The sequence below is a fragment of the Myxine glutinosa genome, chromosome 4, assembly GCF_964187855.1.
Source record: "Myxine glutinosa chromosome 4, kmMyxGlut1.1, whole genome shotgun sequence".
Taxonomy (NCBI): Eukaryota; Metazoa; Chordata; class Myxini; order Myxiniformes; family Myxinidae; genus Myxine; species Myxine glutinosa.
Genome location: NC_136264.1, coordinates 118,152,497 through 118,171,953, shown reverse-complemented (window position 1 = coordinate 118,171,953; position 19,457 = coordinate 118,152,497). Strand labels below are relative to the sequence as shown.

Below are 19,457 nucleotides of genomic sequence, written 5' to 3'. Positions count from 1 at the left end.
TGCACACCAAATTCCAACCAATCAAAAATTTCCCAATTACTGCCAATTCTATTCACTTTTCTAAATTTCGGATCAAAACACTATCACTATCACCATCATCACAGTCCGCTATATCCTAGCCTCGGTGCGTCATGACGTCATTAAACTCGGCTTCTTAAAGCCGAGCAATGAATTTGGGTGGTTTGGTCGCCTGCAGGTTGAATCCGTCCGGCTTTCGGTTCAAGGGAGGTGGTTTGGTCGGGCCGAGATTCCATGCACCATCTCGGCGCGGCACCTTGCGGTCCCGGGCCCGATGACTCAATCTCCCCCGGACGGAACCCCGTCCCCACGAGGGGGCACCGTGCCGCTTCCTCCCACTCACCCTTGAACCAGACCGGTCGCCTCGCCCGCCAAGGCCCGGATTCGACCGTGCAGGGCGGGGCCAAGCCCGAATCGGCAACGACGCTTCGAAGAGAAGCGACGCAGCATCGATCCGCGCCGGGCCTCGCACCCAACAAAGCACACCGCGCCTCGAGTGCTCGCATCGGCTATCCGTCGCCCTAACCGCTAACCCGGTTACCGTCGATGCTTCACCTGCATGCTCACACGCATACGCTACCCCTTTCACCCTCACCAAATCCGGCGTTCCAACGCCATCCGTACATTCCACCAACGCACTCCCTGTTACAAACCACGCCTCTCGCGCACACTCTTGCGCACACTCGCCGCTCGCACACCTCAGTCCACACCTCTCCTCCGTTACGTCCTCCGTAACACTCACCATGGGCGTGCACTCTGGCATCCACCCACTAACGTGCTCAGATGGGCTCTCCCACACTCGCGCTACCACCAACTCAGGTGTGCTTCCTCGCACACCCTCAACCATTCCAAGCGTGCATTCTCGCACCCGCTCCACCACCAACTCACTCTCCGGGTCACTCTCACCCTCGCACGTACACTCCGTACACCCCGACGTGCATTCTCGCTCGCACTCGGTTTCACTCCCACACTTTATAACACACCCACTCGCCGACGCACACTTTTTTTTTCACACGCGTGCCATTTCCACTCACACGGGACCCTTCACCAACGCCCGGGTGCCATATCGATCCCAATCGCGCGACAATTCTTTTGTCGCCAAACATCCTCCTGCAAAATCTACCCGCACAATATACAGCACGACTCACCTGGGGGATCCTTTTCTCCACGCGAACCTGCAAACTTCCATTTGGATTAGCGAGTACATCATCATGATTTGAGCAGGGACTTTGTACATATTCCATTTCTCCCTGCAATTCCCGGGCTACCTCCGTCGTCTCTTCAATTTTAATTGTACCCACTACTGCTTTGTCTTTATTCACCTCGACGACCGCTGGCTTTAATAAAACACCCTCCTCTACCTCAGCGGTCGCCGGCTGCTCCAAACCCCGTGTCGCGATTTCTACCCCGGTCCAGTTACCCGTGCTTTTCCCAACTTCGTTCAACCAGCACTTCTCGACCCACGTTACCTCGTCGTGCACCCCTGGGACCCTTTCGCCCACCATGCGATCCATGGTCTCCCCACATTTTTGCATGCGGTCACCCATTCTGTCCCCAATCTTGCCGATTCGCTCCATATCGGCCCTCATTCCGTTCGTTATTGCTCCCATTTGGCCCTCCAATTCGTTCCTCATTGCCCCCAATTGCTCATTCTGAGCCTCCATCCGGTTCCCCAATTCATTCCTCAGGTCTCCACTTGTCTGGACCATGAGCGCCTTTATTTGTATCATAAAGAGGTCCCAATTCACTGGTGCTGCTACGGTCACGGGCGCCGCCAGATTTGGTGCCGCTGTAACCGCGTGCGCAAAGGCGCCATTTTGTGCGCCCGTAACCTCGTGCGCGAGAGCGCCATTTTGCACGTCTGAAACCTCCGCAACCACATTGCCATTTTTCTCCTCATTGCTCCCCTCCATTTGATCCTGGGTTACTCCTAACCCCTCTTCTAGCTCACCCACCTGCATCCGATCGCCTTGACCAGCCATGGCGCGATTTCAAAATTCGGGTTTTGCTTTAAAACAACACAAATTTCGGTGGCTCCAAATTTTGACCTAATTTTTTGTAGCTGTTTTAAAAATTTCGTTCGGGCCTCGTATCTCACTCCCTGACACCAATTTGTTGCGGTCCGCGGATTAGGATGTTGTTTGCCGAGCGAAGGCTCTGCGACCGAACAGTTGTTCCCCGACTAAACCCGATGCACCCGATTCACCCAAACGTTGGCCGTATCGCGCCACAGATACTCAATCTGGAAACCTCTAAAGCGACCGAATGCAAAGAGGAAGAAGAAGACGTACAGAAGAGTAACGGGGTTTATTATGTACACATACACAAGCAAGAAGAACAGTCACGATTATTTACAGGGGACATGAGACGCAGGCGACACAGTGCAAATTACTAGCTTATCTAACAGGCTTACTTAATACCCAGGACAGAACAAACGAAGACACAGACTCACGCGGGGAATTGCAGAGTGGATTGACTGGAAGGAGAGGAAAGTCCACTGGGTCCGGCAGCACGATCCGCACGTTCTGCAGCCGCCGTTCCTTCGCGGCCCTGCTCCGAACTGCCGTCCAGGCCCCTAAGCGGCTGGCGAGCGTTGTTGCTGCTGCTGCTGTAGATGCTGCCGCTGGCGAGCAAGGTGACGAATAGCAGGCTTTTGCGCTTCCCTGGATGACCTCTGCTTTTGGACCTCACAACTCAGCTCTGCTCTGACGACCCAGCTCTTTCCTTTGCACCTCACCATGCAGCTCAGCTCAGCCTTGGACCTTTTTGCAACTCTCTTGGACTTATCTGCTTGTCTCTTTTTGGGGAGCGTCCCCACGGCGGGTTATATAGGCCCCGCCCTTCACCCTTTGCGAACCTCCCCCAAGCATTCTCTCTCCGCCCTCTCAAGCCAAACCCCTCGTTCTGGGTTGGATGAGCGGGGCCGACTTACTCCTCCCCTCTATGACGAGGTGGAGACCCGCCTTTCTTCCCCAACCCTGCCTCGTGGTCAATGGCGGCTTTGGAGGGGATGTAATTGCCAAATTGAGGCTTGGCCATTACGAAAGAGGAAATGGAGGTTTTTGGGAATGGGAATGAAGGGAATCTATCTCTTTTACTCGGTGCAATGGAGTGTCATTTTAATGAAAGACAAGGCCTTACTCTAAAACACATAATAAGATATAAGCTACGGAACAAGGGTTTTATCGGGTCCTACAATGTGGTGTTTCATGGAATAACTACCGAGACGCCCTTTTTATCTTTACACAACTCCGGAGGCAGGAGGCGCAGAACAAACAATAATAATAATAAAGCACACAATCAAAAACAAATACAGTCCTCATATCCGCAACACTGCACCCTCCTCCTCTTAGGCACGACCCGGGCCTACAACTTTTATTTAGTGTGACACGTAGGTGTAGTTCCCTCTACTTTTAACCTGACCCTGAGTGCGACAGTTTTAAAACATAAATAAATGTGTCCCGCTGCTCCATTGCACCCTGCCTAACAGACTCACGCCCACAGTTAACCGAATTGCGGAATGGTCTTCAAACTACACATTGACGGTGGGGAGCATTATTTACAATTGACACTACTTTTATTTACAAGACTAACCCAGGACCTGTGATTGTTCTTTCTGGGGGGGAGACAGTCTGCCCTGCATCGACGCACCATTAAAGCACCCAAAACGCACCAATACACCCTCAAGCACCAATCGGTGCAGTCACCACAGTTCATCAATAAAAATAAACCAACAACCCCTAACCCTGCAGGTGGTCTCTTGCTCTTCGGCTCCCTCTGCTGGTTATTATTATTTCTTCCAGTTGTTGTCTTTTTCTTTTGCTGGTGGCCTATTTGCAATAAAATGCACCTAACGTGTCCGTTTTTATTTTCGTTATTTATGGCCCACAGGGCCGACTACGTGTGGTTCACCTGTGGGGCATCGGTGCCCTGTGGCCAAGGTCCGCCAGCAAGATTTCGGGCCCTCATGGCCGGTTCCAGCAGAGGGGCCATGCCCCAACCCATGGGGTCCATAAGTGGTGCTCGGCCACAGATATGTGGTCCATCATGTGGTGCATCGATGCAGACAGCTGGTTCTGGGAGTTCCGGGCGCACAATGGCGGACTCACGCACGCTCCCCTCGGCGCCCAATGGCGCACAGGTCATGTGGGAGACAAAAGGGGGAAGACAAATGAGCGAGGGGTAAGGTCACAAGGGTACACATCAAACAAGGCAATGCAAGGCGAAATGCGTACGGAGGGCGAAGTGAGAAAGCTCGTCCCTACCGTACGTCACACCCCCCCCCCCCCCATCCGTCCGTCCGTCACCTACACTACCCTTGCCCTCTTACCCCATATGTACAAAAATCTACACATTTACAATTTCGTCGCTACTGTCACGTCTCCCCATATTTCCCTTATCAAATTCGTCACCACAATCCCTCTAACCAAAATTTGCCATCACCCAATTCGTCATCAATCCTCATAAGGAGGAAGAGATGGAACACAAAGCACAATGTCACACCCACGTCATGATGCGTCTCACAGTCCAAAACATTTGCACATAAAAATAATTAAACATGGCATGGTGTGGAGGTACGTCATCTCAGGTGAGTGGATGCAGATGGTGCGAGGAGATTTTCATCCTAACTACTTTCTAAATGACTTTAACACACTTTACTCTACCCGGGGTCTCTCCCTGCCAATCCATTGGCCAACTTACACTATGGGTTCTAAAAACCAATTCCCATTGACCAAACTGTGGTGCTTCTCAATTTGGGGTCTCACTCCCCCGATTCATCGCCCGGTGCCCTTGCACAATTTCTGGGCTGGCGCGTGTAGCTCTCCCAGCAGGTCTACCCACCTGCACACCTCCATCACTGCAGTTGCCACCCGAGCTTACCTAGCTCCTCACCCTAACCTAACTAACTGGGGAAGCCCCTCCTGGCTCTGTCACCCCACTCGGTGCCCTCTGGCACTGGGCTACCCGGGTCCGTCCTCCGGATCCTCGGGCCCCATCCACAACTCTACCGGCTCCCAGAGCCCACCTGCGGCCTCACCTGGCCGACATCCTTACAGTGGTGGAGTGCCCAAACCAACTACACACACTAACAGGCTACACGCCCAGCCATTTCCACAACACTAATGCACCCATCCAAATGCCATTCTCTCACCCGCACCACAGATGCCAATATCCAACCACAATTTACCTATACCCTCTACCTAACACTTACACTACCTGCCCCGGGTATTCGTGATGGGGGTCCATCCTTCCCCCATTCACACCTCCGCACCATCCACTCCACTCCACAATTTCCACTATACTCACTCCACGACCATCCATTCCAATACTCCAGATATTCCACACTCCATGTATTCCACACTCCATGTGTTCCACACACCTGTTGGTGCACACCTGTGCACTCACACCGGGTGCCACCTGCACCCTCCTTCCTTCCTGGACCATTTGGTCAGCACAACACCCATCACCTTCACTCACTCATACACTGCTCCACACACCTGTTCAGTTGCACACCTGTGCAATCACACCTGGTGCCACCTGCAACCTCCTCCTCTCCTGGACCATTTGGTCAACACAATGCACAATCACCTTCTCTCACTCAAACACTGCTCCATACACCTGTTCAGTTGCACACCTGTGCAATCACACCTGTTCTTCACACACTTTTCACAATACACTTCTGAATTCACCTCCAACACTCACACGGCATCATCTAAACTACCTGTTGCCCTGCTAACTTAGTGCTCCCCGTCTTCCCTTTAAACTAAGCACATACCACGTCATTATCATCCACACTAATCTACCTGCGTCCCCAACTACAGGTATCATTGTCACTAACTAATCTTAACGTTACCTAATGTCATCTTCGCTAGATCCCTACACACGATATATCCTAGCCCTCTCGGGCTAGTTTTCACTGCCATCAACCCCATAAATCTAGTGCTCCTTTGCCCCCCGCTGTGAGGGATGGTGGATTGGCCATCCCATCACATGGGGCATCTCTTACTATCAATTTTGCACACCAAATTCCAACCAATCAAAAATTTTCCAATTACTGCCAATTCTATTCACTTTTCTAAATTTCGGATCAAAACACTATCACTATCACCATCATCACAGTCCGCTATATCCTAGCCTCGGTGCGTCATGACGTCATTAAACTCGGCTTCGTAAAGCCGAGCAATGAATTCGGGTGGTTTGGTCGCCTGCAGGTTGAATCCGTCCGGCTTTCGGTTCAAGGGAGGTGGTTTGGTCGGGCCGAGATTCCACGCACCATCTCGGCGCGGCACCTTGCGGTCCCGGGCCCGCCTCAATCTCCCCCGGTCGGAACCCCGTCCCCGCAAGGGGGCACCATGCCGCTTCCTCCCACTCGCCCTTGAACCGGACCGGTCGCCTCGCCCGCCAAGGCCCGGACTCGACCGTGCAGGGGGGGCCAAGCCCGAATCGGCAACGACGCTTCGAAGAGAAGCGACGAAGCATCGATCCGCGCCGGGCCTCGCACCCAACAAAGCACACCGCGCCCCGAGTGCTCGCATCGGCTATCCGTCGCCCTAACCGCTAACCCGGTTACCGTCGATGCTTCACCTGCATGCTCACACGCATACGCTACCCCTTTCACCCTCACCAAATCCGGCGTTCCAACGCCGTCCGTACATTCCACCAACGCACTCCCTGTTACAAACCACGCCTCTCGCGCACACTCTTGCGCACACTCGCAGCTCACACACCTCGGTCCACACCTCTCCTCCGTTACGTCCTCCGTAACACTCACCATGGGCGTGCACTCTGGCATCCACCCACTAACGCGCTCAGATGGGCTCTCCCACACTCGCGCTACCACCAACTCAGGTGTGCTTCCTCGCACACCCTCAACCATTCCAAGCGTGCATTCTCGCACCCGCTCCACCACCAACTCACTCTCCGGGTCACTCTCACCCTCGCACGTACACTCCGTACACCACGACGTGCATTCTCGCTCGCACTCGGTTTCACTCCCACACTTTGTAACACACCCACTCGCCGACGCACACTTTTTTTTCACACGCGTGCCATTTCCACTCACACGGGACCCTTCACCAACGCCCGGGTGCCATATCGATCCCAATCGCGCGACAATTCTTTTGTCGCCAAACATCCTCCTGCAAAATCTACCCGCACAATATACAGCACGACTCACCTGGGGGATCCTTTTCTCCACGCGAACCTGCAAACTTCCATTTGGATTAGCGAGTACATCATCATGATTTGAGCAGGGACTTTGTACATATTCCATTTCTCCCTGCAATTCCCGGGCTACCTCCGTCGTCTCTTCAATTTTAATTGTACCCACTACTGCTTTGTCTTTATTCACCTCGACGACCGCTGGCTTTAATAAAACACCCTCTTCTACCTCAGCGGTCGCCGGCTGCTCCAAACCCCGTGTCGCGATTTCTACCCTGGTCCAGTTACCCGTGCTTTTCCCTACTTCGCTCAACCGGCGCTTCTCGACCCGCGTTACCTCGTCGTGCACCCCTGGGACCCTTTCGCCCACCATGCGATCCATGGTCTCCCCACATTTTTGCATGCGGTCACCCATTCTGTCCCCAATCTTGCCGATTCGCTCCATATCGGCCCTCATTCCGTTCGTTATTGCTCCCATTTGGCCCTCCAATTCGTTCCTCATTGCCCCCAATTGCTCATTCTGAGCCTCCATCCGGTTCCCCAATTCATTCCTCAGGTCTTCACTTGTCTGGACCATGAGCGCCTTTATTTGTATCATAAAGAGGTCCCAATTCACCGGTGCTGCTACGGTCACGGGCGCCGCCAGATTTGGTGCCGCTGTAACCTCGTGCGCGAGAGCGTCTGAAACCTCCGCAACCACATTGCCATTTTTCTCCTCATTGCTCCCCTCCATTTGATCCTGGGTTACTCCTAACCCCTCTTCTAGCTCACCCACCTGCATCCGATCGCCTTGACCAGCCATGGCGCGATTTCAAAATTCGGGTTTTGCTTTAAAACAACACAAATTTCGGTGGCTCCAAATTTTGACCAAATTTTTTGTAGCTGTTTTAAAAATTTGGTTCGGGCCTCGTATCTCACTCCCCGACACCAATTTGTTGCGGTCCGCGGATTAGGATGTTGTTTGCCGAGCGAAGGCTCCGCGACCGAACAGTTGTTCCCCGACTAAACCCGATTCACCCGATTCACCCAAACGTTGGCCGTATCGCGCCACAGATACTCAATCTGGAAAACTCTAAAGCGACCGAATGCAAAGAGGAAGAAGAAGACGTACAGAAGAGTAACGGGGTTTATTATGTACACATACACAAGCAAGAACAGTCACGATTATTTGCAGGGGACATGAGACGCAGGCGACACAGTGCAAATTACTAGCTTATCTAACAGGCTTACTTAATACCCAGGACAGAACAAACGAAGACACAGACTCACGCGGGGAATTGCAGAGTGGATTGACTGGAAGGAGAGGAAAGTCCACTGGGACGATCCGCACGTTCTGCAGCCGCCGTTCCTTCGCGGCCCTGCTCCGAACTGCCGTCCAGGCCCCTAAGCGGTTGGCGAGCATTGTTGCTGCTGCTGCTGTAGACGCTGCCACTGGCGAGCAAGGTGACGAATAGCAGGCTTTTGCGCTTCCCTGGATGACCTCTGCCTTTGGACCTCACAACTCAGCTCTGCTCTGACGACCCAGCTCTTTCCTTTGCACCTCACCACGCAGCTCAGCTCAGCCTTGGACCTTTTTGCAACTCTCTTGGACTTATCTGCTTGTCTCCTTTTGGGGAGCGTCCCCACGGCGGGTTATATAGGCCCCGCCCTTCACCCTTTGCGAACCTCCCCCAAGCATTCTCTCTCCGCCCTCTCAAGCCAAACCCCTCGTTCTGGGTTGGATGAGTGGGGCCGACTTACTCCTCCCCTCTATGACGAGGTGGAGACCCGCCTTTCTCCCCCAACCCTGTCTCGTGGTCAATGGTGGCTTTGGAGGGGATGTAATTGCCAAATTGAGGCTTGGCCATTACGAAAGGGGAAATGGAGGTTTTTGGGAATGGGAATGAAGGGAATCTATCTCTTTTACTCGGTGCAAAGGAGTGTCATTTTAATGGAAGACAAGGCCTTAGTTGTCTTCAGACCTGGACCCACTACTGCCTTCAGACCTTCAGACCCACCCCCCATAAGATATAAGCTACTGAACAAGGGTTTTATCGGGTCCTGCAATGTGGTGTTTCATGGAATAACTACCAAACCGCCCTTTTTATCTATACACAACTCCGGAGGCAGGAGGCGCAGAATAAACAATATTAATAATAAAGCACACAATAAAAAACAAATACAGTCCTCATATCCACAACAATATGTATATATATATATATATATACAGTCATGTGAAAAAGTAAGTACACCCCAAGTAAAGTTTTGACTTTATCAACATATTTCAACATACAGCTATTTGATCTTCATTTCAACAATATTGATAGATAAAGGTGATATAATATAACAAATATCATGAAACATTTACATTTTGTAGTCCATTGTATAATTAAAAAAACATAAATGCAAATTTCGCATGTGGAAAAAGTAAGTACACCCTTGGCTCTAATAGGTGGTATTGCCCCTTTGGCAGAAACAACCTCAAGTAGGCGTTTCTAATAACTGTCTACCAGTCTCTGACATCGACTGGGAGATTTTTTTGCCCACTCCTCCATGCAGAATTCTTTCAGCTGTGCGATGTTTGAGGGTTTTCTTGCATGCACAGCTCGTTTCAAATCCCCCCACAACATATCGATGGGATTTAGATCCGGGCTTTGACTTGGCCATTCCAGAACCCTCCATTTCTTTCTTTTCAGCCATTCCTTGGTGGATTTATTGGTATGTTTAGGATCATTGTCATGTTGCAAGGTCCACCTTCGGTTGAGCTTCAACTTTCCGACAGGTGGCCTCACATTATCCTCAAGCACCCTCTGGTACAATGAAGAATTCATAGTGGATTCTATGATGGTGAGCTGCCCAGGCCCTGATGCAGCAAAGCTGCCCCAAACCATAATATTTCCACCACCATGCTTTACAATTGGTATCAGGTTCTTGTGGTCAAATGCTGTCTTTGGTTTTCGCCAAACATGTCTTCTGGTACTGTGGCCAAATAGCTCTACCTTTGACTCATCTGTCCAGAGCACATTGTTCCAGAAGTGCTGGTCTTTGCCTAGGTGTTCATTGGCAAACTTGAGTCTTGCCCTGATGTTCTTTCTGGACAGCAAAGGTTTCATCCTGGCACAAATCCCATGTAAATCAAATTTGTGCAGCCTCTTTCTGATGGTGGACTCATGCACTTTGACATCAACAGTGGCAAGAGCTACCTGTAGGTCCTGTGATGACATTTTGGGGTCCTTTGAGACTTCTTTCAGCATCTTGCGGTCTGCTCTCGTGTTGAACTTGCTGGGGCGGCCTGGCCTAAACAAGTTGGCAGTTGTTTGGAATCTTCTCCACTTGTAGATGATCTTGCCGACAGTCGAATGATTGATTTCAAATTGTTTGGAGATCGTTTTAAATCCCTTCCCAGACTCGTAGGCATCTATAACCTTATTTCTGAAGGCCTCAGAGAGCTCTTTTGATCTAGGCATGGTGACACCATACACTTCAACAACAAAGAGCAAACCAAACGAAATGTCTGAGGTTTAAATAAGACAGGTTCCTCCAGGATCCTCTCTGATGATGTTCTAATCATTTGCACCTGAGCTGGTGCACCTGATTCTAATTTTAGGTATTTGAAGTAGTGATAAATGTAGGGGTGTACTTACTTTTTCCACATGCAAAATTTGCATTTATGTTTATTTAAATTATACAATGGACTACAAAATGTAAATGTTTCATGATGTTTGTTATATTATATCACCTTTATCTATCAATATCGTTGAAATGAAGATCAAATAGCTGTTTGTTGAAAAAGTCAAAACTTTACATGGGGTATACTTACTTTTTCACGTGTCTGTATATATATATATTTGTGCAGCGTCTGTCCTGTCCTGTGTTGTGTTGTGTTGTCTTGTGTTGTCACTGAACTACTTTCTCAAACTTTTGTGAAATCGTACCAAACTTCTGGTATGCACATATCTCTTCCGTCGGTATGCCCAAAGGGTATTAAAAAAAAAAATTGCAATTTTTTTTTTTTGTGAGGGGGATTTTTGGGGGAATTTTTTTTTTTCAACTTCAATTGTTTCTAAAAGGTGATATCACGTATATTACAAATACATTTGTGCAAAATAATTGTTTGAATTATGATTGGTTTAATTTAAACCATGACAAAACGGCAACTCGGGTACAGTCATTTATCTATATATCGACACATCTGGGCAGTGTCTGTGTTGTCACTTAACGACTCCCTCAAACTTTTGTTTCCGTGGTTGTGAAGTGTTTTTAATAACGTTGTGGTGGTTTTGAATCACGTGGTGGTGAGGTATTTTGAATGATGTGGTGGTGAGGTGTTTTTAAATGACGTGGTGGTGAGGTGTTTTAATATCACATGGTGGTGAGGTGTTTTTAAATCACATGGTGGTGAGGTGTTTTGAATTACGTGGTGGTGAGGTATTTATAATTACGTGGTGGTGAGGTGTTTTTAATTAGGTGGTGGTGAGGTGTTTTGAATTAGTTGGTGATGAGGTGTTTTGAATTATGTGGTGGTGAGGTGTTTTGAATTACTTGGTGGTGAGGTGTTTTTAAATGACGTGGTGGTCAGGTGTTTTTAATTTCGTGGCTGTGAGGTGTTTTTATTACGTGTTTTATGGCTTTGAGGTGTTTTTATTACGTGTTTTATGGCTGTGAGGTGTTTTTAATTTTGTGGTGGTGAGGTGTTTTTATTACGTGTTTTATGGCTGTGTTGTGTTTTTATTACGTGTTTTATGGCTGTGAGGTGTTTATAATTTTGTGGTGGTGAGGTGTTTTTATTACGTGTTTTATGGCTGTGAGGTGTTTTTACTGCGTGTTTTATGGCTGTGAGGTGTTTTTATTACGTGTTTTATGGCTGTGAGGTGTTTTTATTAGGTGTTTTATGGCTGTGAGGTGTTTTTATTACGTGCTTTATGGCTGTGAGGTGTTTTTATTACGTGTTTTATGGCTGTGAGGTGTTTTTATTACGTGTTTTATGGCTGTGAGGTGTTTTTATTCCGTGTTTTATGGCTGTGAGGTGTTTTTCTTTTCGTGGCGGTGAGGTGTTTTTATTACGTGTTTTATGGCTGTGAGGTGTTTTTATTACGTGTTTTATGGCTGTGAGGTGTTTTTATTACGTGTTTTATGGCTGTGAGGTGTTTTTATTACGTGTTTTATGGCTGTGAGGTGTTTTTCTTTTCGTGGCTGTGAGGTGTTTTTATTGTGTTTATGGGTGTGAGGTGTTTTTATTACGTGTTTTATGGCTGTGAGGTGTTTTTATTACGTGTTTTATGGCTGTGAGGTGTTTTTATTACGTGTTTTATGGCTGTGAGGTGTTTTTCTTTTCGTGGCTGTGAGGTGTTTTTATTGTGTTTATGGTTGTGAGGTGTTTTTATTACGTGCTTGATGACTGTGAGGTGTTTTCAATTACATGGTGGTGAGGTGTTTTTATTACGTGTTTTATGGCTGTGAGGTGTTTTTCTTTTCGTGGCTGTGAGGTGTTTTTATTATGTGTTTATGGGTGTGAGGTGTTTTTATTACGTGTTTTATGGCTGTGAGGTGTTTTTAATTTCGTTGTGGCGAGGTGTTTTTATTACGTGTTTTATGGTTGTGAGGTGTTTTTATTACGTGCTTGATGGCTGTGAGGTGTTTTCAATTTCGTGGTGGTGAGGTGTTTTTAATTTCGTGGTGGTGAGGTGTTTTTAATTTCGTGGTGGTGAGGTGTTTTTAATTTCGTTGTGGTGAGGTGTTTTGAATTACGTGGTGGTGAGGTGTTTTTAATTTCGTGGTGGTGAGGTGTTTTTAATTTCGTTGTGGTGAGGTGTTTTATTATGTGTTTTATGGTGGTGAGGTGTTTTTAATTTCGTGGTGGTGAGGTGTTTTGAATTACGTGGTGGTGAGGTGTTTTGAATTACGTGGTGATGAGGTGTTTTGAATTACTTGGTGGTGAGGTGTTTTGAATTACTTGGTGGTGAGGTGTTTTGAATTACGTGGTGGTGAGGTGTTTTGAATTACGTGGTGGTGAGGTGTTTTGAATTACGTGGTGGTGAGGTGTTTTGAATTACGTGGTGGTGAGGTGTTTTGAATTACTTGGTGGGGAGGTGTTTTGAATTACGTGGTGGTGAGGTGTAATCGTCCCAAACTTCCAGTCTGCACCTACCCCTCCCCTATGTATGTGCTGAGGGGTTCTTTCTTGAAAAAAAAACATTCAACCTAAATCTTCAACCTAAATTGCCTATAAAAATGTAATATCACAAACACAACAAATACATTTGTGCAAAGTAATTGTTTGTATTATGATTGGTGAAAATCATGACAACACAGCAACTCAGGTACAGTCATTAGCCTCAGCTAAAATAAGCCCGTTCCTCAGTATCGAAGCTAGTATATATATATATATATATATATATATATATATATATATATATATATATATATATATATATATATATATATATATATATATATACATATATCTTAGCTATGTATATATATTTGGCCCAAATCTTTCACAGACTGACTGGAAAGGACGGACTTTAGATTGGCAGTGATGAGGGCAGAAATTTGGAATTTGTACAGGATGCCTGCGATAACTCGCCTCCACTTCTAGAAAAACACCATCCAACTCTCATGTCCACCAACGTCCACCAACTCTCATGCTAGCTAGCAAACGTGACACCTAGTTTTAGGTCCATTCGAAGGACAGTGTACTTTTTGGTGCAACGTGCTGTCCAAAATCCCACTGTATTTGCATACATAATAAACAGATGGTCTTTTGCGAATTGCCTGAAGGTGTGAACCTTCCATCCCTGTTTTATACTTTTTTTTTCACGGTGATTGAGTATTATTACATGCGAAAATTGAAGATTTTTCAAATATATTGGTTGGTTGCGTGTGTTATTCTGTCTGTCTCTCAATCGCCTACAGGTCACAATTTTAAACTGATATTCATGAAACGATGGAGTTGATCATAAGGAAGAAGCCTGTTGATTTTGTGGTCAAAAGGTCAACATAGGCCAAAGGTCAACAACTGGGGTGAAGTTTCTAAAATCCTCAATTTTCATTCAATCGACTTGAAATTTGAAGAGGATCTACATATTAGGTCACCAAAATCAACCACGAATTATTTTTGAGGTCAACATAAGTCAAAAGGTTAACATAGGGGAAAGGTCAACAACTTGAGTCAACAACAAGTCAACAACAAGGTCAACAACAACAACCTGAGTTTGGTCTGGTCAAATGGCGTCTGGTCAAATCTGTTTCTGGTGTTTTTTTTTTTGTTTTTGTTTTTTGTATACTGAATCGAGGCTCGTGAAAGAGCTGACATTTACTTCACAAACAAATCAACCAGACAAACAAAATATATAAAAAGTAGGGAGCGGAAGACAAGAGAATGGGGAGCACACAAACACTTGAGAGCACACAACATTTAAGAGCAGGGAGATGTGTGGGAGGGAGATGGCTTGGGGGGGGGAGGCGTGGGAAGGGGGGGGGGTTCCCCCTCCATCCCCTCCCTCACCTCAAATGGCCACACGGCTGACTCCGCACATGAAAAAGCTGAATGCCTCAACTCTGTGTTTGCCTCTAAATCTTGTGTCCCAAACCCATCCCTCTCTGTACCCACCGTACCCAGTCGTACCCAGCTGCTCCTGGAATCTGTGTCCTTTCCTCCTGACAAGGTGGAAAAGTTTCTGTCAACCCTCGACTCGGATTCTGCAACTGGACCTGATGGCATCAGCCCACAGGTCCTAAAATCCTGTTCTTCCGCTCTTTCACTCCCTCTCTCTGTTTTCTTCACCCTCTCTTTTGCTCAAGGTCATCTTCCATCTGCTTGGAAATCTGCTAACATCACCGCTTTGCACAAAAAGGTGCAAAAACAGATCCCAGCAACTATAGACCAATCAGCCTTCTCCCAATTATCAGCAAAGTCATGGAATCCATCATTGCTTCAGATATGAAATATTTCCTCTTCTCCAATGGCATGATCTCTGATCATCAATTTGGTTTCAGACCTGGACACTCTACTCTGGACATGCTGCTTCTGCTTTCTCAACAATGGATGGAGGTCCTCAATGCCAAACAGGAAATTAGAGCAGTCTCCCTTGACATATCACGTGCCTTCGATACGGTCTGGCACCCTGCTCTGCTCACCAAACTCTCCTCTTTTGGTATCCATGGAAATCTCCACGCATTGCTGGCGGACTTCCTCTCTAGTCGTAGTCAACGTGTGGCCCTGAATGGGTTTCTCTCATCTCCTCTTCCTGTTCAGGCTGGAGTTCCACAAGGCAGTGTTCTGGGCCCTGTGCTTTTTCTGGTCTTCATCAATGATCTCTCTGACTCTCTTGAAAATCCTCTGTATCTCTTTGCTGATGACTCTACTCTCTGTCACTCCATTCTTCATCCCTCAGATCGGCAGTCTGCAGCCTCCTCACTCTCTGCAGACCTGGAAAAAAATCACAGACTGGGCAAACAAGTGGAACATGTCTTTCAATCCTGACAAATCTCACACTCTTACGATGTCTCTCCGAAAAGACCGACTGGACAACCCTCCCATCCACTTTCTGAATAATCCTCTCCAAGAAGTTCTGTCACTCAAGCTTTTGGGTCTCACTATCTGCCATGGTCTTTCCTGGGAAAACCACATTTCAAATCTGGCCTCCAAAGCCAGTCGCCGACTGGGCATCCTCCGTCGTGCGAAGTCCTTCCTTGGCACACCTGAGCTCCTCACCACACACAAGGCTTTCATCCGCAGCTCAATGGAATACTGCTCTCCCCTCTGGGCTGGTGCTCCTGCCTCACACCTAGCTCGTCTTCACGCTGTTGAAACCAAAGCATTCAGAATCATTGGAATCTCCCGCGATGAAGCTAACTCCAAGGGCCTCTCACTCACTCACTACAGGCAGGTTGGTGGTCTTTCCGTCTTCTACCGACTCCTCTCTGGCCTTGCCCCCCCAGCTCTCTCTGGGCTCTGTCCCGCAAATATTCCTACAGGTCGCACAAGACCTGCCTGCAACCCTCTTATGGTCAAACTGCCAAAATCAAGACTCTCTGCTCACCTTCACTCCTTCATTCCTCTTTTCTCCCACCTCTGGAACAAACTCCCTCACTCTCTTCAATCCCACTCCACCCTCCAGGTCTTTAAAACAGCTGTTCACCACCATCTCTTATCTTCCCCCATCCAAAACCTTGATCTTTTCTACCACCGCTAATTTCACCCCAATTCCACTTTTTTGAAATACCAACTTCTGTCCTGGAAGTCCTTGGTGTCCTTGTGTTTTATACTTCCCCCCCCCCCTTCCCACGCCTCCTCCCCCCGCCCCTTCCCACGCCTCCTCCCCCCAAGCCCTCTCCCTTCCACACATCTCCCTGCTCTCAAATGTTGTGTTTGTGTGCTTCCCCTTCTCTCCCCATCTTGTTTTCCGTTCCCTCTTTTTATATATTTTGTTTGTCTGGTTGATTTGTTTGTGAAATAAATGTTAGCTCTTTCACGAGCCTTGATTCAGTATACAAAAAAAAAAAAAAAAAAAAAAAAAAAAAACAGGTGAAATTTCTAAAATCCTCAATTTTCATCCAGTTTATTTGAAATTTGAAGAGGATTTGCATATCAGGTTACTGAATTAAACCACCAATTAGTTTTGAGGTCAACATAGGCCAAAGGTCAACAACTTAGGTGAAGTTTCTAAAATTCTCAATTTTCATTTGATCGACTTGAAATTTGAAGAGGATTTACATATTAGGTCACCGAATTCAACCACGAATTATTTTTGAGGTCAACATAGGCCAAAGGTCAACAACTTAGGTGAAATTTCAAATAATCCTCAATTTTCACCCGATTGACTTGAAATTTGAACAGGATTTGCATATCAGCGAACTGAATTCAACCACAAATTATTTTGTTGAGGTCAACATGTCAAAAGGTTAACATAGGGGAAAGGTCAACAACTTGTTGAAATTTCAAAAATCCTCAATTTTCATTCGATCGACTTGGAATTTGAAGAGGATTTACATATTAAGTCACCAAATTCAACCACTAATTATTTTTGAGGTCAACATAGGCCAAAGGTCAACCACTTATCTTCAAATTTCTAAAATCCTCAATTTTCATCCAGTGTACTTGAAAATTGAAGAGGATTTGCATATCAGGTCACTCAATTCAACCACCAATTATTTTTGAGGTCAACATAGGCCAAAGGTTAACATAGGCCAAAGGTCAACAACTTAGGTGAAATTTCTAAAATCCTCAATTTTCATCCAGTGTACTTGAAATTTGAAGAGGATTTGCATATCAGGTCACTCAATTCAACCACCAATTGTTTTTGAGGTCAACATCAGTCAAAAGGTTAACATAGGCCAAAGGTCAACAACTTAGATGAAATTTCTAAAATCCTCAATTTTCATCCGATTGACTTGAAATTTGAACAGGATTTGCATAATCAGGTCACTTAATTCAACCACCAATTATTTTAAGGTCAAATTTGTTTTAGGGGTTATACAAGTATCGTACTCTGCACAACTTCTTTCTTGTTTATTTATTCGTACCTTCCACTCTTAGCGCACCGCTCATGGAAAGCTTGGCGCACCTTGCACTCCAGGTCGTGAACCCTCGCGAGTGCAGCCTGCAGCACGCAGCGCGTCCTTTCAGCTCCACAACGCACAGCGTGAGCTTCGGAACGCAGCGCTGAATTCCTCATCTCGTAGAGACGCTGCCACCGCACCCTCTCCGACCCAGACTGGGAATCTTGAACTCGGACGAGCTCGGCACGGCGGACCTGTCGTGGCGCGGCGGCGAGGCGGCGCAGAGTCACCTGGAGCGCGAGGGCGCGGGCGTCGCTACCCTGGAGGGCGAGCCGCAGGTCCTCCACGAGTTCCCGCAGGTTCGTGTTCTCTTCCTCGAGCCTCGCCAAACGCTGCTGCATTTGCTCAAGAACCACGGCCGGCACTTTGCTGCAGACGTTTTCCCGAGAGCAGTAGCGGCAGCAACAGCAGCAGGAATTTCGTAGATTCCGAGCGTCGCAGGTTCGCCGAGCTGCAGACTGTGATGACGATGCAAATAATGATGACGCACACGATATCCGAGAGCCTCTGCACCTGCAGCTCTCTCCATCTGTCCGGTCACTATGGATCCCGGAGGGCGATGATGACCATCCGCGGTGCGTAATTGGTTCCCGAGTCCGAGTCCTGCGGCTCCTCAGCTGAATCTGCGCCTCCAAGAGCTCTGGGTCGCCAGAATGTGGAGCACAAGGTGCACGACGAGGGTCATTTCCACTCTGAGAACCAACGTCCTCAAAAGGTCCACAGAGTCGGCCATAGAATTCTTGAAAGGACAAGGTGGGAGGCAGGTCGCGAAGCAACGGTGACTCCCAGGTCCCCCGGCCCTCAGCGCGGGTCTCCCAGGTCCTCCCGCCCTCAGCGCGGGTCTCCCCCAGGTCGAGCACTTCGCACAGGAACCGGAAATCGTCGGCTGAGATCGCGCCTCGACCGCCGGAGTCGACATGTTGAAATACTTCATGCAAATACTGGTCCAAACCGGTCGCCAGCACCACAACCTCGTTGTCCACATGGCTGGCGACCCCGAAATGGTAGGCCAATGCTTCGACGACCCACTGAGAACATCGAACCCGACGCGGTCTTCCCGTTCCCTCTAGGCCCGGTGGCTCCATGATCTCCTGCCCTCAGGTATTGCTTATTTTGTTGCTGTTGCTTTTCGCCGATCGGGAAACTCTTCAAAAGAAACTCGATCGTTGCTCGTGGGGACACGACCGCCTCCGAGCTTCGTCACAAATCCGTCGGGAGCACGACCCGGGCTTTCACTCGCAGCGTCACGCCTTTAAAAGTGTCCCTCCCTTCGCTCCTGGCGAGACTTCCTTTTAATTCATTCCCCAGAGCCCTCCCGAGGACGGATTTGTGGACGACGGTAAGTGATTTGTATTCAAGAGAAAAAGAACGAGACAATAGCATGGCCGCATGGGTATCGTGATCAATGTAGTCGTATGGTGTAGTCGCAGCGACTCCCACGCTGTAGTCACAACTCATTGTGACCCACACGAGCACTCCACACTCAAGGTCGTGACCTTTATGTCGAGTAAACATCTTATAAGACTCCCTTTTCTAAATTCCTCCTGCTATGTTGAGGTGAATTTACTTCCTGCCAAAGTCTGATGTCCCAACCAGAAAAACCTTTGACAGGAATGTTTTGTTTTGGGGGTTCTCGGGTTCTAGAATGAAGACTTATTCTGCCTGATCTCTCTTGTCCATGGTTTTGATGGGTCATTTCAAATGACAGCGACACTGGCAGAGTTGTGGCGCCGATG

At 47.9% G+C, this 19,457-nt stretch overlaps 1 protein-coding gene across 1 annotated transcript in view; it reads right to left on the bottom strand.

Moving 5' to 3' along the window:
- Window positions 1-19,103, bottom strand: part of EFCC1 (EF-hand and coiled-coil domain containing 1) — a 69,731-nt gene extending 50,628 nt beyond the window's left edge. The window contains exon 1 of the mRNA XM_078776339.1: window positions 17,686-19,103. Within this exon, the coding sequence (XP_078632465.1) occupies window positions 17,686-18,806 (1,121 nt within the window). The 5' untranslated portion in view covers window positions 18,807-19,103. The remainder of the gene's footprint in view (window positions 1-17,685) is intronic.
- Window positions 19,104-19,457: the final 354 nt, after the last annotated feature.